Source organism: Gobio gobio (genome assembly GCF_949357685.1).
Source record: "Gobio gobio genome assembly, chromosome: 20".
NCBI lineage: Eukaryota > Metazoa > Chordata > Actinopteri > Cypriniformes > Gobionidae > Gobio > Gobio gobio.
This window is the reverse complement of record NC_137113.1, coordinates 16583001-16607915: the sequence shown is the minus strand read 5'-3', so window position 1 is coordinate 16607915 and position 24915 is coordinate 16583001. Positions and strand designations below refer to the sequence as shown.

Genomic DNA, 24915 nt, shown 5'->3' with positions numbered 1-24915 from the left:
AATAAAGTTTAAATAAAACTTATCACAGTTATAATTGACCAAGGATGACTTGCATTCATTTTGTTTACACAAAACACTGTATCATCATTTGTCGTGCTGAAAATATCGCTCACTGAAGCTTTTATTCAGGATTACAGAGAATAGCTGAGATCAAAACAATAACAAAAGCAGCATTCTCTACGTACTTTCTTCCGTATCCAATAAAACATTGTATTAACTACATAAATACTGAAGCAAAGGAAAGAACAGCAAATCACAACTAACACAGCTATTCAGTTTGACTGCAGCGCTACAGTATAAATACTCAGTACATATCAAACGTTACTCCCACTTGTGTGTTGTGACATCCAATGTATCCAATGTAGTCGGCACTGCATCATCTTTTATTTTCAGACTCTCTGAAAAGCTTGCGTTGAACTGTGTCTTGTTTAAAAATGAATCTGCAGTAAAAAAAAAAAAGTTAATCCACGCTTACTTAATGTTAAGATCACAAGGATGGATATGAAAAGAGTCTCATTTTGCTGGAGTAATCCTGTGTTTGTGTCTTTCTCGTATTTACTACTACATAGGGGTGTAACGATACACTCGTGTCACGATTCGATATGAATCGCGATACTGAACTCACAATACAATATGTATCCCAATATTTTAAGCCAAAATAAAGACTTTTTTTTATTTTTACTTTATTAAAATAATATTATTATTATTATCAAGACCCACAAATATTCCCCCATTGCATTATTATACATTATATTCAACATTATATATAGTCGTTTAATGTAATAATGTCACTGAAACTCCATAAACTTTCATCTTTTTTCCCCTCACACTTTCAATGCAGGCAGGATTCTCTCCCCATGCTCGCAACTCTCCCGGTGCTCGCTATTAATGCACTACACATATAGAATAAACCATCTAAAATGCTTTGAATATTCATGCTTCTAAAACTAAATGTGATCTGCCGCTTTAAATGATGTTTGCGCTCTCACTTTGAAGAGTGCTGTTCCGGCAGCGCGTGCACTTCAGATGAACAATGCAATCAGTCACAGTTCTAATCGCAAGAAAACTCGTCAAAATGACCACTCTCAAACTGCAAATGTTTAGCTTATCCAAGAACTTTAATTCTGCATTTACTCACTCATGTTGTTTTCGTGCATCACGCAATCATTTGAACGTCCGTGTTTACTACAGTATGTGCAACGTGTTAAATATATTCATCATATAAAGCCATTGTGTCTCAAGAAGACATGGATTTGGATTAGACCACTCGATTAGTTATTTTTACGATGCCTTCATGACATTTTTTGGATCTTTTAAGTTTGAGAGGAATAGACTTTAAATGGAGGAACAGAAATCCCTCAGGTTTCATAAAGAATATCTTCATTTGTGTTTGGAAGTTAAACGAAAAACGACATGGCATTTTATCCAAGGCAAGTTGAGCCTTGGATAAAACAACTCTATATCGTCAATCATATAGTTTCCATCAACGATACATATCGTCACATTTTTGTATCGCGATATATCGTTTAACGATATATCGTTACACACCTACTACAACATGACGTGCAAAACGGTGGGTGGGGCTAAAGAGTCAAAGATGTTGAAGTAGGCGTTGGTCTTTTTTCACACTATGACTTAATAATGTGACAAAATCTGAAACTAGACGTTCAATAAAAACTGATTATGGGATATATTTTTTTTGTACAATGACATTTTATGTATCAAAAGATCAAGGAAAATGTGATTTCTCAATTCATGACCCCTTTAACAATTTCTAATGGAATGTATTCTTTTTGATATTCATCTCTATTCATCAGTATTTGCATGTATGAATATGATCTGTTTTGTGTTCAAAGATTTTAATTATATGGAGACAGGGAGTATTGCTTGCCAATGCCAAGTACACAATGTGCACTGTTGGACATCATATTCTTAATCCTATTAATGGATGAGTACAGATGAGTGTCTTGATTTAAAAAAAAATCTAAAAATAGTCTTAATGCACTTAAGTACATTAAAGTCTTTAGCACTTTATTTACTTTATTTTGGCACTTGTTGTAGTGTGGTGCCATTTTCCCAGCACTAATTTCTTGTCTTTTTTATTTTTAATGAACTCCAAACATGAGTCTAGCTATTTTAAAATCTTCTAATCAGGGTTATTATATTATTGTTAACTATAAATAAAAACAAAAACAAAACGGTAACATTTTTCAATAAGGTTTAATTTGTTAACACTAGTTAACTTGAGCTAACAACAACCAATACTTGTAACGCATTTAATAATCTTAATGTTAATTTCTACATTTACTAATACATTATAAATAATGAATACAAATATCTGTTAAAATATTTTTATCATGAATAGAAATATCTGTTTACATTAGCTATATACTGTGAACTAACATTGACATAAAACATTTTAATGTTATATTAGTCAAAAAATTTGTCATTGTTAGTTCATGTTAGTTAATACATTAATGTTAACAAATGAGACCTTATTGTAAAGTGTTACCACTATAACTTAAAAAAGCCGAAATAGCAAATGTCAAAAAATAATAAAATGACAAACAAAGCACATAACAAATGATTAATAATTAAACAAAAATTAACATGAACATTTACTAAAAGTTAAACTAAAATGAACATGAAAATTCAAAATAATTCAAAATATAAATAAAACTAATATAAAAACTAAAATAACACTACTTCTTAAGCCCAATTTATACTTCTGCCTCGAGTGTACGCCGCAGCTACTGTGTGTTGCATGCGTAGCCTATGACGTACCCTGACGTGCACCTCTCCAAAAATGTAACAACGCGTCAATTCTACGCGGATCGCAAGCCGATTGGTCTGCCAGAACCCCTCCCTCAGGGGTGTAACTGCGTGTCGCCGCGGACAAGGACGCAGAAGTATAAATGAAAATCGACGTGTAGCCCACGACGCAGAAGTATAAATCAGCCTTTAGGAGACTTGATCTATAGTGTAATTGTGTACTAACATCAAGCTGCTACTCCATGCTAAATAATTTTTGGAGGATACATGCTGAGGTTTTTTTTTGTTTTGGTACTGTCTGCTTAGCCAGAGGTCTTGGTTTTGGGCAGTTGTCAAGTTCTTCCTGTCTGTCTCAGTTTAAATCGAGCTGGCATTTTGCTGGTCACAGTGACTTCCTGATGAGCACTTTTGTACTCCCGACTGAACAGCTGTTGACGTATTTGGGCCGCAAGACTGTCATATGTGGCTTGAGTTAAACCAGCTGGGGTCAGGTTTAAAGCTGTAACGGTGTTAAAGGATTACCCTCATAATTAATGGACAATCAATCACCTCAAACAAACTGTACAGTACACTGAGTTTGGGAACATAATGTCAAGAATTTAAAGATTACTGCCTAGATCACATTTCTGGCTTGGAAACAGTCTGGCTCTTAACTTTGATTCCAATTTATCTGTGATTACTTCTGTAATCTAATTAAGTGCTTCTAAGCTTCTTTGTGGACTAATGAGGAAGTTGCATTTAATGGGAGTTGTCGTATTAAATAACTAGGGACTGTCTTGCAAAATGTTGTTTGAGGGTTTAATAGGGGTGTGCTCATTATTTTTTGTGTATTTTAAAAACTAAGAATAATAATATCCTTCATCACTTTCCTTTAGAACAAGTACATTCATAATAATGTAATACATGATTTTACAGAAAGGAAAACCCACATAATGTTTACACTCTTAACACCACAGGGAAAGAAAAAATTAAGTCTGTACAAAAGCCCTCCTATTATGAACCACTGGAAAATTACGGCTCCAGGAAAGGCGAATCTATATATGATTTTGCATGTGTCTTTATATGTTCATCATTAGGAGGGAATTTGCTTACCTAATGGAAAAATATGGCTCGAGCAATAGTACCAGTTCTGGATCAGACATCTCTGTTTCCACAGGTATTTTCCATTTCGTCTATCACTATACTGCATTTCAGGAGTGAATGACTAATGTCTGATTTTGAGAGAATATTGAAATGATGGACAAAAACAGCCTACAGTGTGCCAACTTTAAAAAAAAAAGGGTTTTAAGCATGCATCAGAATATTCACTATATTGCCAAAGGTTTTGGGGCGCCTGACTTTACATACACATGAACTTTAATAACATCCCATTCTTAATCCGTAGGGTTTAATATGGAGTTGGCCCACCCTTTGCAGCTATAATAGCTTCAAATCTTTGAAAAAGATTTAGGAGTGTGTTTATGGAATTTTTTGGCCATTCTTCTAAAAGCGCATTTGTGAGGTCAGGCACTGATGTTGGACGAGAAGCCCTGGCTTGCAGTCTCCGCTAATTCATCCCAAAAGTGTTCTATCAGATTGAGGTCAGGACTCTGTGCAGGCCAGTCAAGTTCCTTCACACCAAACTCGCTCATCCATGTCTTTATGGACCTTGCTTTGTGCACTGGGGCGCAGTCATGTTGGAACAGGAAGGAGGGACCATCCCCAAACTGTTCCCACAAAGTTAGGAGCATGAAATTGCCCAAAATGTCTTTGAATGCTGAAGCATTAAGTGTTCCTTTTACTGGAACTAAGGGGCCAAGCCCAACCCCTGAAAAACAACCCCACACCATAATCCCCCTCCACCAAACTTTACACTTGGCTCAATGCAGCCATGCAAGTACCATTCTCCTGGCAACCGCCAAACCCAGACTCGTCCATCGGATTGCCAGATAGAGAAGCTTGATTTGTCACTCCAAAAGAACACATCTTCACTGCTTTAGAGTTCGGTGGAGGCGTGCTTTACACCACTGCATCAGACACTTTGCATTGCACTTGGGGATGTAAGCCTTGGATGCAGCTGCTCTGCAATGGAAACCCATTCCTTGAAGCTCTCTACACACTGTTCTTGAGCTAATCTGAAGGCCACATGAAGTTTGGAGGTCTATTGACTCTGCAGAAAGTTGGTGACTTCTGCACACTGTGCGCCTCAGCATGCGCTGACCCCGCTCTGATTTTACGTGGCCTACCACTTCCTGGCTGAGCTGCTGTTGTTCCCAATTGCTTCCACTTTGTTATAATACCACTAACAGTTGAGTGTGGAATATTTAGTAGTGAGGAAATTAAACAAATGGACTTATTGCACAGGTGGCAACCTATCACGGTTACATGCTTGAATTCACTGAGCTCCTGAGAGCGACCCATTCTTTCACAAATGTTTGTAGAAACAGTCTGCATGCCTAGGTGCTTGATTTTATACACCTGTGGCCATGGAAGGGATTGGAACACCTGAATTCAATGATTTGGAGGGGTGTCCCAATACATTTGGCAATATAGTGTACTTGAACCAAAATATATGGGTATGTACACTACCGTTCAAAAGTCTGAGATCAGTAAGATTTTTTAAAAGAAGTAAATACTATTATTCAGCAATTATGCATTCATTTATAATGTTACATTTGTATTAAATTTCAAATAAATGCTGTTCTTTTGAACTTTCTATCCTAAGAATTTTTTTTCATGGTTTCCACAAAAATAGTGAGCAGCAACTGTTTTCAACTGTGATAATAATAAGGAATGTTACTTGAGCACCAAATAAGACTAGAGTAATGGCTGCTGAAAATACAGCTTTGACATCACAGGAATAAATTACATTTTAAAATATATTAAAATACAAATCTGTTATATTAAATTCCAATAACATTTTGTAATATTACTGCTTTTTTCAGCATTTTTGATCAAATAAATGCAGCCTTGTTGAGCACAATAGACTTCTTTCAAAAACAACCTTACAACCCCAATCTATTGAACAGTAGTGTCAAAATAAATGAGTAAGAAAAATAAATGTGTTGGTTGTTGTTATTCTAAGTGCACTGTGGCATTGCTATTCTAGCATTCATTTGTGTCATTTTTAAGTGAAAGAGTAGCAGAAGTTTAGATTGAGAGTATTACAAATCAAATCTCTTGTCTTCAGGAAAGATGACCGACACTGCCTCCTCCTCCTCATCTTCCAGGTCAACCAGTCCTCTGCTTCTGAGTCCTAAAGACCCAAACCCAGTATACACCACAGCCTGCATTACCTCCCCATCTCCACAAGTCTGCACGTGAGAACTAAAAGACACTGTAGATTTTATCTGGTGCTTTTGTGTGATCCTTTCACATTTACTTAAAGGGTAACTAAACCCTAAAACAACTTTTTTTTAGTTAATAATCTGCAAGACTGGAACTTTATTAGTGCTGTTCATTGATTCGAGTAAATGTTTTGACATTTGGGTATAAAGTGATTTAATTCACTTTAGAGTGCTGCCCTCTTAAGGTTGAACGGTGATTACTGCAGTTGAATTTTCCTATTCCTATTTAATGTTGTTTTGCTATCGTGACGTATGTTGGCTCTTCCACGCCCCTGGCACGAGCTCACCACGCCCTAATCAATCCGTCACTGCGGGTCTCAGGTGCACGCCCCCTCTCAGCCCCGCCCTCGGTTCATCCCCTCTGTCTCCGCTTTTCTAGCATTTTTCAAATATTGCCAGTGGGTGCAGTTAGGCTCTGATCAGGGGTTGAGTTACCCTTTAAAATAATTCTACTATCAAAATGTATGACAGAACCCAGCAGCTTCCTCACACTAATGCAATTAATAGTGTCCTGATTGAAGAGTTTGAACCTGAAAACACCTGACCTAGCCCAAGTGAGAGTGAAGTCCCACAAAAGATTCATTTATGTTTTTTGAAAAAAATAAATCACCTCAGGAGTCATTATTTCTGCTGTTGATCCAATATGTACTTATGTTTACCTCTCTTTCTCCAGAGACTGCATGATTCAGTTGATATGTGTTGCCAAAGGGACGGGATTAGGCTTGGTCATCAGGGGCGGAGCTAACCGTGCAGAGGGGCCAATGGTGTTCGTTCAGGAAATAATGCAAGGGGGCGACTGCCAAAAAGTATGTTTATTTATTATTATTGCTATTTTGTAAAATTGTAAAATAAAATTTAAGATAATATTTTTGGAGTTTAAGAAGAAAACTAAAATAAGAAAGAAAGATTTGTACATATACAGTTTGTTTGTGTTGATTCTTGGTTTGTGAAACACTAGTAGGTGAAGTGAGATAAAGGAAGGTGACGTTAAGTTAGTAAATTATACTACTGTTCAAAAGTTTGGCGTCAGTATGATTTCAAAAAAAAAAAAAAGATACTTTATTTAGCAAAGAATCCTGGAAAAAAAATCACAGTTTCCACAAAAATATTGAGCAGCACAACTGTTTTTAACTTTGATAAAAGGAAATGTTTCATGAGCACAAATTTGCATATTAGAATGATTTCTAATGAAGGATCATGAGACTGAAGACTGGAGCCATTACAGCAATACATTATATTTTAAAATATATTAAAATAGAAGACAATTGTTTTAAATTGGAATAATATTTTACAATATTGCTGTTTTTATTGTATTTTACAGTATCAAACATATGCAGCTTTAGTGAGCATATAGGAGGCTTTTGAATATTAAGAGACAAAACTTTTGAATTTTAATGTAAGGTGAAGTAAATTAAGCTAAAGTAAAATGAAGTAAAATGTTTTTCTCTGTGTGATTCTAGGATGGGAGACTAAAGGCCGGGGATCAGCTCATATCCATCAATAAGGAGTCACTCGTTGGAGTAACGCATGAAGAGGCCAAAACCATACTCACTCGAACAAAACTCAGGTTAAAACTCAGATATATGAACTAGGGGTTGAACAACTTTCTTAATTTTTTTTCTTAAGTGGACATTTATGTGATGAAAGTCGTGTCGACGTCGACTAGTCACTGATGAGTCATTAATGAACAAATAAGCTTGAATCTCCAGCTGCCCATCATTTCTCCTACATAACAGATTATTTTTATCAGTTCTTTTGTCTTTAGGTTGTTATATTTCTCACAGGTTTCTGCCCGTTCTAAATCAGATACAGATAAAGTAGCACAGTAAAGATTACATGTATATGAATGCATTCTATCTGCCAGCGTCTCTCTACTAATAGTGAAGCTGTGGGTTTTACTTACAAAGACATATATGCTAGAACCTTTGAGTTTGTAAGCTATTTTATTGATAAATCACAGAACAGTGTTGACAATACATTTCTGCGCAAATCAATTGATGTGCAAGCTTCTGTGTGTGTGTTACAATGCAGCAGCGCATTAGTTTAGAACACAGATTAACTTTTGTGTACAATAAGCTGTTTAAAACATGCATTCACCCGATCAATTTTGAGCATCCAGATGTTATAATTAATTATATCTTGTGGAGTGCTTTCTGAGTATGCATTTATTTGTCATTTTAACTATTTGTAAATGAACTTCAAAGTCAACATCAAGCTAAAAGCGATAGTGTGTTAAAGGGACAGTTCATCCCAAAAATCATTTACTCACCCTCAAGTTATTCCAAACCTCTGCTGTTTGATTACCAATATTCTTCAAAATATCTTCTTTTGAAAAAAACATATACAGGTTTGGAACAACTTGAAGGTAAGTAATGACCAAATTTTCATTTTTGGATGAACTATCCCTTTAAAGTCGACTAGTCTGTGCAACCCTTAATGTGAACAAAACCTTTCAAGACAGCCTTCCCTGAATGACAACATAATGAAAATATGTATAATGCATTATGAGAGTTTGCTTCTGTCAAAGACAGATGCAGCTAGTTGGTGAGAGACTGTAAGGTCATATGTTTACACATGTCACTGTTTGACCCTACAGACCAGACCCTACAGTAGAGATAGCGTTTATCAGACGAAGGTCTTCATCAGGCTCCAGCAGTGGACCCCACAGCCCCATCTCCCTTCAACCTTCCTCCAGTACAGCCCCCCAACTCAGGCCCACTGGACTGGGGGGAGCAACTCTACCTGGAGGTCTCGTTCCCAAGATAGCCAACACCCCCAACTCTGGAAGTGAGACGTTGCCTTCTGTAGAACTTACTAAGGTAAGACATAAGACTGTGGCCGATTCCAGTCTGGTAACAGAGATTCATTAATGCAGTAACTGTTCTTCAGCACTGCTTCATATGTTTTCTTAAAGGCTTCAATTTGTGTCTTTCCTTACAGGTACGACCAGCAACAGGAAAGCCTAATCTCACCCCAATGTCCTCACTTGAGAGTGCCTGCACCACAGTGGCCAACTCTGGTACTGCAACCCTGTATTACCTCTATAAGAATCTCCTAAATTTAATTCAAGATTGTGTCATAAATGTAGATTATCATAGAAAATTATCCAGGGGAACACAGATATTAGTTACAGCAAGGATCATACAATGGAAATACATTGAGGCAAATAAGCATACATTAAAATACAGATTCAAATACAAATTCACTCCAAAATCTAAAGAATAATTAATATTTATAAAATAAAAACAATAAAACAGCATAAATTAAAATACTACAATGGTATATAAATACTTTACTCTTGAAATACTTACATTTGTCAATAAGAAACAATATACTTTACACAAATACAAGATGGCATTGCCATGTTCTTTCATTTTAAGTGCTTTAATATAACTAAATTCATTCTATATTTGCAAAATGAGCTGAAATTCTTTTCTGGGATTACATTATGCCACAAATGTTGCTATCTTAACTATTGAATCCAGAACTAACCTTAGACACTCCTATTGTTATTCACAGATTGTGTTGGACTGTCTTGGCAGCCTTTCACATTCTGATGCGCTATGAATAGAATTTTGCTTGTGAACAATCTGAAACTCATAAATAAGGAACATTCTGACCTGTATTAGGCTATCAGAACGTTCAGCAGACGTTTAGACAGCCATGTGCTGATGAGATGCTGTGTTTGTAACTTAAAATAATCCAGCTGGCATGGTTCTGAAAATGGATATTACCATCAACATGACATAACTCCAGGTGAAATGGAGGATACTGAACTCTGTTCAGGACAGGGTTTTATTTCATTGACGAGAACCTTCGATAAAGCTCCTCTCAGCTGCGATTTAAGGCAGATTTAACCAGCTGTACTGAACGACAAACATAAAATATCAAATGAAAAACATTACTGTTTCCAAATGTTTTGGTAGTGCTTGGACTAAACTCTGACCTGAGAAAAGAGAAGGAGCTTACTTTTTTAAGAGTATATATTGTATTGGGAATAGCTTAAAAGGGAATCGTTTTAATATATTGTTTATCCTTTTGATCTTTCATTAAAAAAATTCACAAAATTCTAACCTTTCATTGAAGTAAAACATTTGAAAGTGGGTGGAAACTCACATAATGAAATATATGTTTTTCTCCTATGCATGTTGGCCAAAATTATTGGCACCCCTAGAAATTCTTATGAGTAAATATCTCTGAAGTATTTTCCCAATCATAGTTATATTTAGGGTGACTAGGAGCTGGAAATTGTCTAGCCATGACTTCCTGTTCCACAGGAGTATAAATATGAGGAAAGACAAAGGCCAAATTCCCTTAATCATTCAGCACAATGAGTAAAACCAAAGAATATATCGATAGAAAGAAAGTAGAATAGAAAGTGGCTGTAAGAAAATAGCTAAACCATTGAAAATCGCCATTTCCACCATCAGGGCAATAATTAAACTAAAGATGTTACAAATCTGCCTGGAAGAGGATGTGTGTCTATATCTTCCTAATGCATGGTGAGGAGGAGAGTTTGAGTGGCCAAAGACTCCCCAAGGATCACAGCTGGAGAATTGCAGAGATTAGTTTGGTCTTGGGGTCAGAAAGCCTAAATTATCAAACAGCACCTACATCTCCACAAGTTGTATCATGGATTCTAGCAAATACCAACAGATAAAAAATCTAAACCTGACCGCTTCTGCTAGAAATCTTATAATGTGCTTTGGTTTGATCTTCCATCAGGACAACAATCCAAAACAAACATCAAAATCAAGGCAAGGCAAGGCAAGTTTTTTTATATAGCACATTTCAATCAACACAAAAATGTGCAACTGAGCACAAAATGAAGCTTCTTCCGTGGCCATCCCAGCCTCATTTGCTCATATTTACTAAGGAGGCCAATATTAGTGAGGACACTGTACATATTCTACGGAGCCCCTTAAAGGACAAAGAAATAAAAATGAGATGGGAGGAAAAAATATTTGACAAAATATTGCGTTCTCTCACAAATGTTTTGCGTTCCCCTTCCCACCAAGAAACTACAAAAGTTCTGCAATTGAACACAAGGTTCCTCAGGAAACGCAAAACATTTGCGAGAGAATCAAAGTCCCTTTAAGACAAGTCCTTTAACTCGGCGGCCATCTTTGAAACACCTCTCGGGCATGCAAGTGCAGCTCCTATCTCTTTGAATGGGGAAACATCAAATTCTCCAAAACTGTTCGCCAAGCTTATGATTAAATTTCATGTTTGAATCACCAATGAAATCTGACAACAACTGTCTCATAAATTTGTTTCTATACATGACAAAAACTTAATTTTTAAGCCTGGACAAAGCTAATCCACATGCGCAATCCTAAACATGCATTCCTCTTAGATTTAGAACACTGCCTGTTTCTATAGCAACCGGAGCTTCTAAAGGCAGCTAATCGTTGACTTTACCAATCAAAGATTGGCTCTTTCATTTAGAAGGCGGGACTTATTCCGCCATATTGGGCTTTGCACTTTCTCCCATTCATAAGTAATCAGAGTGCACCGTCTTCCTATAAAGAATGCAAAACTATTGACTCATTATTTTTCCTACCATCTCATATATTTGTTCCTTTATGGGCTCCGTAATACTCACAGGAGCTCAGGTAATGAAACTTAATTGAGAATATATATATATATTTTTAAGTTGCTGAAGCAAGTTCTACATGCAACGACAGGCTCAAAAAGCACTTTCTAATCCAACTAAATCTAGACAATTTAAGCAGTTTATAGCTACAATTATGGGCTTGACTTACATTGTGAAAGCTCAGAAATAGCACAATGTTCCCTTAGGGGCTCTGTAATGTTCACAGGAGCTCAGGTAATGAAACTTAACTGAGACCCCTTTTATGCCAAATTTGTGAGGGCAACTGTCTGATATTATTCTAAAAGGGCTTTTAATTTCCAAGAAATCATTGTCAGGAAATAAATCCCCTCCAAAAAAGATAAACAAATATGCGGATAATGAATGAGTGAACAATAAATGATGAGAGTGAGTTCATGGTCAGAGCACATACCTATGAGCTCAGTAACACAGTTATTCATCGTATAAGAGGATTTGACAAGAGTGGCACTATTTTGTGAAAAGCATTGTGCTTTTTCTCCAGTTCACAGATCTGGTCTTGGTGGGGTTTATGGAGAAAAAAAACAGCCTGTTCAAACAATATTAATTCCTGCTTGTACACAAAGTATTTATACAAGCCATCATAAGGGATCAAATATAATGGCGCAATATTTGAATGGGAATTTAAATTGCTGACCCGCTGTGCCTCATAAATTATTTGGACGTTTTTTGGGCAATTAAGTAACATGTTTATAAAATGTTTATAAGACTAAAGATCTTTAATTGTTTTTCAAAGAAGCCTCTTATGCTCACCAAGGCTGCATTTATTTCATACGAATACAGTAAAACAGTGATATTGTGAAATAATATTATTATAATTTAAAAAATTGTTTTCTATTTTAATATTTTAAAATGTAATTTATTTCTGTGATGGCAAAGCTGAATTTTCAGCATCATTACTCCAGTCTTCAGGGTCACATGATCCCTCAGAGATCATTTTAATATGCTGATAGGGTGCTCAAGAAAAAAATCTTGCTTAATATTTTTGTGCAGACCATGATATTTTTTCCTTGATTTTTCTGGAAAGTAAAATAAAAACTGCATTTATTTGAAATAGAAATATCTTGTAAAAATATAAATGTCTTTACTGTATTTACTCTTTAATGGATATTTGCTCAATAGAAGTATTAATATATATATATATATATATATATATATATATATATATATATATATATATATATATATATATATATATATATATATATATATATATATATATATATATATAATATATAAAAAATGGTATGGGAGTGTAATATGAGTGTATAAATGTCATTGCATTAGATACAAAATATCATAGCAAATGTCTTCTGCAAAAAAAAAAAAAAAACGATTAATAATGAACATGTTGCACTAATGTGACAGCCAGAAAGTGATTTAAAAAAAAATACATCTATAATACAATGTTTTTGCTTAAAGTGTGATTTTTATTGATTTATTTATAAATATTTTTTTTTTGCCCAAATACTTTTTTGGGCCACCGCTGTGAGAAATCTACTCACATAAATGTACTCTCTTTGAGTTATGTAAGAGTATTTTTTTGTGCAGTTTAACTTATTTGGATTCTCTTTCTCTTTGCCCAGATGCAACCGCTGCCTGTAATCCCAGCAATACCTGCAGACCCTCAAAACCTCCAACCTCAACTCCCAGCTTCGAACTCAAGCCCGAGAAAATAGAGCAGGTCTCCATAATTATATCCGCTCAATTAGAGAATGACAGTATCTGTCGAAGTACAGAGTTACAGAAACATCTCATGTTTACGGCAAGGTCAAATGCTGGTCAACCCCAGGGCGGGCTTTAATGATTAGTTATCCATCAATCTCAGCACTGTATTGATCTTTTTTGGTTTTACTATCATGTGTTGAGGGAGTTAATCCCACTGTTGAACAATATGTGCAGTTAGCGTGCAATCCCATATCCACTTCTACTGTGGTATGCTGGGAAAATCAATAGAGGCTATGCCACAGCTTCAGTACAGTACAGCGCAGTTTGTAAATCTGTTGATATGGAAAACAGTCTAAAGCAAGGACAATTTTTAGAAAGCTTTCTATTCCAGAAGGTCGTTTTAAAGTAATATGTAATATATATATATATATATATATATATATATATATATATATATATATATATATATATATATATATATATATATATATATATATATATATATATATATATATATATATATATATATATATATATATATATATATATATATATATATATATATATATATATATATATATACATAATTGTGTAAAAATAAATATTAATATTTTATGTATAATATTTATTTACTGGATGAATTTATGAAAATAAAATAAATTTAAATGGTAATTAATACATTATATATATATAAAATTATATTTTATACAAAGACATTGAAGTGTTTGTGTGTGTGTTTGTGTGTGTGTTTGTGTGTGTGTGTGTGTGTGTGTGTGTGTGTGTGTGTGTGTGTGTGTGTGTGTGTGTGTGTGTGTGTGTGTGTGTGTGTGTGTGTGTGTGTGTGAGAGAGAGAGAGAGAGAGAGAGAGAAGCACATGCTGGTGTAACGACATGCTCTAAAAGGGCGGTTGTTCTGTCCACAGGCACTGGAGGGGTTGAAGCCTACTGACTCTCAGGTCCTGACTTTGAGAGAAAGACTGCGTTTGAACCCAGGAGGGACAGTGGCTCATGGGGGTGAGAATAGTTTCTGTCAGTCCTCATTATGTTGTAGTGGTTTATGGACTGATGGCTTTTTAACTCTCCTTGTGCAGTACATTATTTCAAGTTTATTTAGAAAATAATCCTCTAAAAATTCATTTTTATACATTTTGTATAACTGAACATATCTTCATAAGATTTTTTTCCTCCTGTAAGATTTTGAAAGAGTGGCAAAGGAATTCTTTAAACTACCGTCCAAGTCTGACTCGGAACAGGAAGTAGCTAGATCGACATCAGATGAGTCTCCATCAAACCCTACGGTAAGTGCAAATTATTTTTATTTCTTATTGCAGCAGAAACTCATACTAAATAATTGATCAATTATAATTTATATATATATATATATATATATATATATATATATATATATATATATATATATATATATATATATATATATATATAATATATATATATATATATATATATATATATATATATATATATATATATATATATATATATATATATAACTTTTTTTTTTTCTATAATGTTTCATATAATATAAAATAATAGAATAGATTTCATGGCTGAATTATCACATTGTGGCCACGATTTAGTTAAACGAGGAAACAATTTATTATAGCGTGCTGACGTATTTAACAAATTGTTAAATTGTGGCCACAATATGTTTTTCAGTGTTTATAATATCATAATATTTATATATTATTTATTATTTTATAAGCCATCGTTATCAGACTCTGATGATCTGGATGAGATGGAGAGACTAAGAAAAGACCACATTGAGGCCTTGAGAGAGCTCAAGAGAATGCAGGTACCACAATGACAACAGTTTTAAACATTGTCACATGCTGGAATGTGTGACATTCAATCATGTGTTATTGACCGAGGCTCTCATTAATCCTATTTGCTGGAATGAGTGAGCTAACTCTAATGCTGACTCATGCGAAGATCTCTGTTCTAACAGGATAAGCTTGCAGAATCCGAGAGCCTTAATCATAAGATGCAGCAGGAACTGACAAAAGTTAAACAGGTACGTAACTCATTCTTAGGCCTGTTTCGCACTGTAAGCAGCGCGTAATTAATGGCACATATTAATTTGAGTGCCCATATTAGTAAGGTTACAGCATTCACACTGCATGTGTGCACAGTGCAATGCAAAAGCATAGCGGCAAGAAGAGTTTGCAACCTATTTATCAACACAATCATGGCTTTTATGAGGCAACAGAAAATAATTAAGCAAACTTCTCACCTATTGTTTTTTTTAAGTTGTGGAAGTTCTACAGAATCAGCCATTTCTAATCTAAAATCTACCTAAATCTAGACAATTTAAGCAGTTTATAGCTACAACAAGTGTGAAGGCCTTTGACCTTATGTTGCCAACTTTCCATACATCTCATTTTGTTTAGTTTTTTTTGACATTGTTCTATATTCCATTGTCACCTTACCGTGTTAGATATGCCACAGGGGGGAGCTCTAGGCACATGTGCCATTAGAGATGAAGAAGGTGCTCTGTACATAAATGCTAAATGCTGAAACTGCATTAGTTTCACTGTACAGAACTATACAAATATATTCTATGAGCAGTATCCAAAAATCTATTTTTAGTGCGTTGTGCTCACTACAGGAAGCATGAAACACCTACATTAGAACATCATGTGGGAGATGAAGTAGGGCATTGAGGGATGGCAGTCGGTGTTAGGAAATTAGTTTCTATTAGTTATAAAGAAACAGGCTCCCGCTAGTCCTTTTGGATTCTGTCTCAGAGCCTCAGAAGTGACTGTTATGTAAACCCAAATCCAAAGAGCTCCTGGATTCTAAGCACGATTAATTGGACTTTAATGGTTTTATTAGACTGACATTAAGGTAGCAGTATGTTCTGATCATTCTGCTTCCGCATCAATTAAACTAATTTGCCAGTACAGCTAGTCCATTCACGATTACATTGGCTTATGCTTAATGTTAGTGGATTGTTCAAAAGAATAACCTTAAGTATTGCTTGTGTGTGCTACGGACATGAATGATACCTCGAATCATGTGGCTTGTTGAAAAGAGGTGTGCTATTACCTTTCTAGGCAATCCAAATTGATTTTCATCAGTTCAAAAGTTTGGAGTCAGTAAGAAATTAATTATTATATTCGGCAAAGACGCATTCATTTGATCAAAAGTGACAGCATGTATGTTACAAAAGATTTCTATTTCAAATAAATGCTGTTCTTTTGAACTTTCGTTTCAATCCTGCAAAAATGTATCATGATTTACAAAAAAATATTAAGCAACACAACTGTTATCAACATTGATAATAATAAGAAATTATTCTTGAGCACCAAATCAGCATATTATAATTATTTCTGAAGGATCATGTGACATGAAGACTGGAGTAATGCAGCTAAAAAATAATAAATTACATTTTAAAATATACACAAATGCTTAATAGTTATTTTAAATGGTAATGGTATTACTGTTTTACTGTAGTTTTGATCATGCAGCCTTGGTGTGCATAAGATTCTTCTTTTAAAAGCATTACAAAAAAATCGTACTGACCCCCAACTTTTGATAAAATGGGCAACAAATATCCCAGTGACTGGCATTGAAAGAGGTACTGCAGTCATATCTATAGATCAGAATATCATAGACTTGTTGGTGGGCTCTTTTTGACTTTGGCCATGAAGCAACCACATATAGCAACATTTAAAAACACCTAGAACACGTTAGAACACCTTCACATTGTGACGGCAAGTTTTGGGCAGGAGGCACTCTCACATTTTCTTAGAAAAAATTTACAAACTAGTTTATATGTATGGTATATGGTTTTTGGTGAACTATTAATGCCTTCGTATTGACCCGGCTGCTTTTCTCTCGCAAAACCATTCAACAGCAATTTCACTCTTGGTTGACCTTAAAAGATGATCTAAATAAAGAGGAAAATGTCATTATACTCTTTATCAAAGAGACACACTGAATGTTTGGTCAGCTGTTCGAGGCCCTGTGGCTTTTCAATTGGCGTCAGGGTCAATGCAACTTCTGTCTCCCCTTCCCAGAGTCCTTTGCTCCAGTCTGTGGAGTCAGTACAGCTGCTCCCTCCTGGAGCACTACAGAGGGCTTAGTTCGTATCCAGTTCATCACGTTGGAGCACTAATAGATATACTACGCTGCCCGTGGTGTGAAACCAAGGCTTTTTAAAGCCCTGCATGTTTCTGTAAAACTTGGTTCTGTATTGCTGAATCCTTTCTGCTCTCTTCACCTCCACCCACACTTTACCTTCTATAGCTGCCATTAGAGTAACAGGTAGGCTGACAGGCTTTTCAGCATCGAAGCTGTGGGCTTTTAAGCCTCCTCTCTTACAAGAAATGTGCAGGCAACATCACCGTCCACGCAGTGCACACCCGGCTAGATTACAGTAAAACGTGTCCATGTGGCCCTTGGAATGAGAACGCTCCATTTAAATCTTATCTATGCATTGTACTCTGGGGTTATGGATACGATAGAGAGTTTGTTTTGGTTTTTGAAGAGCCCTGCACTGCAAAAAAATAATCTATGGGTACATCTCAATCAGCTCCCTAGTTCAGTAGTCAAGGCACTGATCAAGGAGTCAGCCATTTTAAAGGGATAGTTCACCCAAAACTGAAAATTACCCCATAATTTACCCACCCTCAAGCCATCCTAGGTGCATATGACATTCTTCTTTCAGACGAATACAATCGGAGTTATATTCAAAACATGTCCTGGCTCTTCCAAGCTTTATAATGGCATTGAATGGCAGCCCAAAATTTGAAGACCAAAAAAGTGCATCCATCCATTATAAAAGTAATTCATACTGCTCCAGGGGGTTAATAAAGGCTTTCTGAAGCGAATGATGGGTTTGTGTAAGAAAAATATTCATATTTATAACTTTATAAAGTAAAATATCTAGCTTCCGCCGACCGCCTTCCGTATCCAACTTACGAAGAAGTTCTCGCAGTTCAAAATACTTACACTCCGTCCAACGTCATACGTCACGCCAGTTACACTTTTTTTACGCTACGTCTGACGTCATCGCCACGGCAGTTACACTTTTTTCGTAAGTTCGCTTCAGAAGGCCTTTATTAACCCCCGGGGAACCGTATGGATTACTTTTATAATGGATGGATGCACTTTTTTTTTTTTTTGGTTCAAATTTTGGGCTGCCATTATAGAGCTTGAAAGAGCCAGGATATTTTTTAATATAACTCTGATTGTATTCGTCTGAAAGAAGAATGTCATATACACCTAGGATGGCTTGGGGGTGAGTAAATCATGGAGTAATTTAAATTTTTGGGTGAACTATCCCTTTAAGGGTTGTCTATATCGCAAAATCCTACCAGTGCACTGCTAGTGACGTTTGCTTTGTGACATGTTCGCTCCCTAAAAAGTCCCACAATGCACTGTGAAAACCAGGGAGTTAACCTCTCCCTTAACAGAAATTCTGAAGCGCAAAACATAAATCACATGGGCCAACTCACTACACGTTTTTAAAAATACAAACCATTATTTAATTATATTTCAGAATAAACACACATAGCTAGATAGGTAATGAACATTATCTAGCTAACATTTATAATTTATTTGCGGCTGAAATGTTTCATGTATATGTAGAAAGCAAATGATTTATCATAATGTACTTTAAATAACATTAAATCATAACATATATAACATATTTATACATACACACAAATAAAATATAATATACACATTAGCGCTGATTAATTATATTCCTGTGTATGTAAGTGTCAGGTCAACAATATTTTTTTAAAGAAATATATGAATATACTGTCACAGAAGTGACAGTAAAGACATTTACTCTATAATGTTACAAAAGCTTTCAAATAAAATCTGTGTAACAACACTTTAGTTTACGGTCCAATTCTCACTATTAACTAGTTGCTTATTAGCGTAGATATTTCTAGGATATTGGCTGTTTATTAGTGCTTATGAAGCACATATTAATGCCTTATTCTGCATGACCATATTCTACATCCCTACTTTTATATAACTTATTTTGAACTTTCAAAAACAGCACAACTGTATTCAACATTGATAATAATAAGAAATGTTTCTTGAGCTCCAAATAAGCATATTAGAATGATTTTTGAATGATCATTTGACTGCAATGATTGATCATGTGTTAAATATACAGCTTGCCATCACAGGAATACATTACATTTTAAAATATATTCAAATAGAAAAGAGTTATTTTAAAATGTAATAATGTTTTACAATATTGCAGGTATTTTTTATCAAATAAATGCAGCCTTGATGTGAATAAGAGACTTCTTTCAAAAACATTACAGAAATCTTACCGACCCCACACTTTTGAACGGTACTGTACTGTATATAAATATATATATATATATATATATATATATATATATATATATATATATATATATATATATATATATATATATATATATATATATATATATATATATATATATATATATATATATATATATATATATATATATATATATATACAGTATGTGAATATAATAATTTTGCACTAATACATCCACTTTCTCTTGAGACTGTAAGGCTTAACACTAGCTTCTGTAGTTCATTGAATTCTTTCTTTTTTCCCCAGCCACCTCCTCTGTTTCTCAGGATTTCTCGGGACAGAGTTATATGTCCCTTTGAATTCCACATTCTTTGAAAATTGCATTAACTATAACCAATGCATAATCCTTATAATAAGCTTCAGATATTCTCCATAATGCATGGACGTTAAATGGATGTAAGTGCTCATGTATATGCCGCTCTGCTAGAAAAGAGTCAATGTAAGCTCCATCATGTCTATTTAATAAGTAAAGTTCTTCTTTCAGTGGGCAATTATCTGTACCCTTTTCATAAGTTATTCCTAGTGTTTGAAATAAGGCAATAGTGCTCATGATGAGTAAAATGTGTTTTCGAGTCTTACTCTAACAGGTCTGCAATATGAAAGTACTGCAGTCATTTTAATCTTAGAGTTTTAATTGTTATCTACCACACACTGTTCATTTGTGGATCCTCACAGTGTGATTTTGACATATTTCGTGTCACCTGTTCATTAAGAGTGCTATCACACCCCACAGCTTCATAATTACAATGGCCTGGTTACCTTTGCTTTGTCTGATGACTATTGACTGATGCCATGCTGATAAGTATCCGATGTTGTTGTGGTTTTCATTAATGCCAAAACATCTTTTTGATACCTGTATTATGTAACAGCTTGTTTTACTGGTTCTCGTCTGCCAGTACCGACAGAAACTTGTTTACACATGTCTTGTTTTTTAAGCCTCTTTCAACAAAACCTAATGTATAGGTTAAAAGAAGCAGAGCTGTGCTTTGTCATGCCGTGTGAAGTCAAGGGGAAGGAGTGAGACTGTACAGGCATTTCTCTTCAAGTGCAATGAGTTTGCAATGTTAGGGGGGAAGAGCCCCTGAGCATTGTAACGTCCTACTGTACGTGCACTCTCAGCACTGCCGCTCTAAGTGGAACTCCACTCTTGCAGGAAGCAAAATCTGCAATGGAGGAGAGCCGATCCCTGCGGACCCGGATCCATCTGGCAGAGGCAGCTCAGAAACAGGCCCGAGGAATGGAGATGGACTATGAGGAGGTTATCCACCTCCTGGAGGCTGAGATAGCTGAAATGAAGTCTCAGAAAGCTGAGCAACCTGGCCGGGGCAAGGTATTCCTCTTTGAGAGTTTTCCCCTTAGCCTTACCTTCTCCTTCACAATCCACATCCCCCACACAGCCCCACTCCGGGTTTTACCTCTCTCGTGTACTGCAAAAAGTAGGTCACTGTTTGCTTTGTATTATTCAGTAACTGTGCTGATGTGCTGCGAAGGCTTTAACATGATCTTGCAGGGTGACGTGGGCTGATGAGGTTATTTTTGAAATCTCTGGCTAGCAACCTTGCATGTCTCCAGGATAAACTTTTATTTTATCACAGCATTTATGCATTTATGCATTTATTTTTGATTATGTAGGATTACATTTTTGTTTTCTTAGTTTTCGTTCCAATTGTTTGTGGAAAAACTTATTGCACTCTTGTGTTATTCTTATTTTAGCACACCACCTTCAAGAATAACGCTAAAAATATAAGTAGCCTACTGTGTAAAACACTGTACTGACAACACAGTTTACCATTCCCAGTGGCACATCTCCAAAGTTTGATTTTCTAACATTTTTTTTTCCATCATTTTTTTGTTGTTGCATTTTTAATTTCAAAGTTATGTTAGACAATTTCTGAATCCATGACAAAAAAATATAAATATACAAAAAAATATATTTTGTTATTTAATATGAAAACTCAAATGTTCACACAGGATGATCCACAAGAGCTGAGAAAAAGGATTCATGTCCTTGAATGCCAGCTACGGAAGAGTGAATCTGTAAAAAAGGACTTTGAAACCACTACGGGTAAACTTCTGCAGTTTGTGGAGGTGATGTATATTACTTTTTCAATCAAGTTTAAAGGGATAGTTCACCAAAAAATTGAAATTACCCCATGATTTACTACACCTCAAGTCACCCTAGGTGTATATGACATTCTTCTTTCAGACGAGTACCATCAGAGTTATGTAAAAAAAATGTCCTTATAATGTCCTTAAGCATTATAATGTCAGCTGTTTCTGTTTTGAAGTCCATAAAAGTGCATCTATCCATCTTAAAAGTGGTCCACATGGCTCCGGGGGGGGGGGGGTTAATAAATACCTTCTGAAGCGAAGTGGTCCATTTGTGAAAGAAAAATATCCATATTTAAAACTTTACAAACTGTAATCTCTAACTTCCGCAAACTGTCGTACGCGCAAACTGGTGTTCCAGCGTATGATGTAGGATGCAGGCGTAGCCTAAGTTCTGGTTACAAATGCAGAAGGGCAGAAGATAGAGCAAAACAGAACTTGGTTCTCGCGAGAACTAGCTTATTCTCACCAGCGCGTCCTACGTCATACTCATCATATGGGGGGGGGTTAATAAATGCCTTCTGAAGCGAAGTGGCGCATTTGTGAAAGAAAAATATCCATATTTAAAACTTTACAAACTGTAATCTCTAACTTCCGCAAACTGTCGTACGCGCAAACTGGTGTTCCAGCGTATGATGTAGGATGCAGGCGTAGCCTAAGTTCTGGTTACAAATTCGGAAGGGCAGAAGATAGAGCAAAACAGAACTTGGTTCTCGCAAGAACTAGCTTATTCTCACCAGCGCGTCCTACGTCATACTCATCATACCTACAGTCTCTCGTGAATGCGCGTACGACAATTAGCGGAAGTTAGAGATTACATATATAAGTTTTAAAAATTGATATTTTTATCACACAAATGCATCGATTCGCTTCAGAAGGCCTATATTAGCCCCCCGGAGCCATGTGGACCACTTTTATAATGGATGAATGCACTTTTATGGACTTCAAAACAGAAACAGCCATTCACTGCCATTATGAAGCTTGGATTAGCCAGGACATTTTTTTATATAACTCTGATTGTATTTGTCTGAAAGAAGAATGTCATATACACCTAGGACAGGGGTTTTCAAACTGGGGTCCGGAGACCCCCAGGGGTCCTCGAGAAGGTTCTAAGGGGTCCCCAGAAAATTTCAGAGGATAAAAAGACAAAGCAAAAATGGATAAAGTCTGAAGTTAAAGATAAAGTTTCATTTCTCTCCATATACATACTTTCCAGAATTGTATGTGTTTGCTTTGTATCTTTCTAGTGAGTTTTTCTCACTATAGTCCCCTTTATCTTAGCTCACTGGGGTTGTATAAGGCAGTATTCTTAACGCATATAAGTTGTGAAAGTTGCTTTTACAAATAATTTTTAGTTGAAAATGTTCTTCCTCAGGTTTATACATCCAATATTAAGTATATCCAATTTTAAAATATATAGATGGATTTTAGGAAGGGGGTTCATCATATTTGGGGGTCCTTGGCATCATAAAGTTTGAAAACCTCTGACCTAGGATGACTCGAGGGTGAGTAAATCATGGGATAATTTTCATTTTTGGGTGAACTATCCCTTTAACCAACTGCACTGCATAAATTCACATCCTCTTATCCTAACATAATGTTTCGCCATACAAATTGCTCATGTTGTTAAATTAATTATAATAGAATTTGCACTTCATATGTTGATTTGTCAAAGAGCATCCTCACTCTTGTCCAAATGTAGTTTTTTCATTAAACCAGAAGAGCATTCCAGACACTCATGTTTGGCTAAGCTTTTCTGATGATAACCATCAACTCTAGATCATCAAATCTAGTCACACAAGCATAGTGCATCTACTTCATCATTCCAAGCGGTCTTACAAACACAGGCATTCTTTTTAATAATTCATATTGTTAACATAGAATGTGTTAGAATAACCCTTTCATTAGGCGCCTATGGGGAAAAAAGAAAAATGACACCAGTATGCAGTACCAGTGCCAGATTCCCATAAACCAATTAGCACTCTGTTGGGCTGTGTACATCATGCATTTGTCACAGAACACAGGAAAAGCTATCACAGAACTCTCCTAAAGAAACCTGTGCTTTACATCTTTCCACTGCTTAAGAATATAATGGTACATATTCCAGAAGTACATGATGCGTAACCACCTTAGTCAGCCATGCTGAATTTATGTAGTCATAAAACAAACAATACAATGATATTTATAGAAGACAGTAATAAATAATTATGGTTTGGACGTAGAATTGCACTCTTTATGGTTAATGGCACTTCAGTAACTCTTCTTCAGATCTGTTTACTGTATAGTGGACACCATGCATCAGATATGATTTTGATACCAATTTTACTTATTATGTGAATGTGCTTGTATACCTATATACTGTATAATACCTGTAAAGCACTATTTAATAATAGTAATAATAATTATTATTATTATTTCTATAAATAACCAGTATTATTATTATTATTATTATTATTAACTGTGCAAGCCTAGTAGTAATACTAGTGATAATAACAATCATTTAAAATAGTTTATTAATATTATTATTGCTATAAATAACCATTATTACTGTATTATTAATATTATTGTTAATAATAATTTGTGCTAGTAGTAATAATAATAATCATATACTGTAAAGTGTATAGTAATAATAATAATCACCTAAAAGTAGTTTATTTATTATTATTAAACATGTTAAATCTTGTGTTCAATCATTATGCAACATTAAATCATTCAAATGTGCACTAGTCTAATCACCTACATTTTTAAAACCCTACAGGCTGTCCAAGGCTTCCTGTCTGAAAACCAGAGCGGTCCAATAGGCTACAGGTAAGAAAATTATTCTTGTTCTTTACTACAGTCTTTTGTTAGGACAGACATAATGATTCGACCGAATCCTAATCTAATTTGGAGTATTCCCCTCCCCACAGTAACACTACACTTCGCTAGCAACAGGTGTGTAGAAAAAAAATGATCTGATAACAAAGACCCTTTTCCTTTAGGGACCTCTGCACAGTCATTAAAGTTTGCCTTTGATATTCTAAGAGGCTGTGTATTCACGAGTGTAAATGGTAA

The 24915-nt window shown here is 35.3% G+C and overlaps 1 protein-coding gene across 2 annotated transcripts in view; it reads left to right on the top strand.

Annotated features, from left to right (window-relative positions):
* stxbp4 (syntaxin binding protein 4) overlaps window positions 1-24915 on the top strand; it is a 51627-nt gene that overhangs the window by 5569 nt on the left and 21143 nt on the right. For both annotated transcript variants that reach the window (XM_079845993.1, XM_079845992.1), the window contains exons 6-19: window positions 3849-3928; window positions 5942-6071; window positions 6772-6904; window positions 7559-7665; window positions 8695-8917; window positions 9039-9117; window positions 13317-13414; window positions 14321-14411; window positions 14592-14695; window positions 15121-15210; window positions 15364-15429; window positions 20906-21082; window positions 21724-21840; window positions 24620-24669. In XM_079845993.1, coding sequence (XP_079702119.1) covers window positions 3849-3928; window positions 5942-6071; window positions 6772-6904; window positions 7559-7665; window positions 8695-8917; window positions 9039-9117; window positions 13317-13414; window positions 14321-14411; window positions 14592-14695; window positions 15121-15210; window positions 15364-15429; window positions 20906-21082; window positions 21724-21840; window positions 24620-24669 — 1545 coding nt within the window. The remainder of the gene's footprint in view (window positions 1-3848; window positions 3929-5941; window positions 6072-6771; window positions 6905-7558; window positions 7666-8694; window positions 8918-9038; window positions 9118-13316; window positions 13415-14320; window positions 14412-14591; window positions 14696-15120; window positions 15211-15363; window positions 15430-20905; window positions 21083-21723; window positions 21841-24619; window positions 24670-24915) is intronic.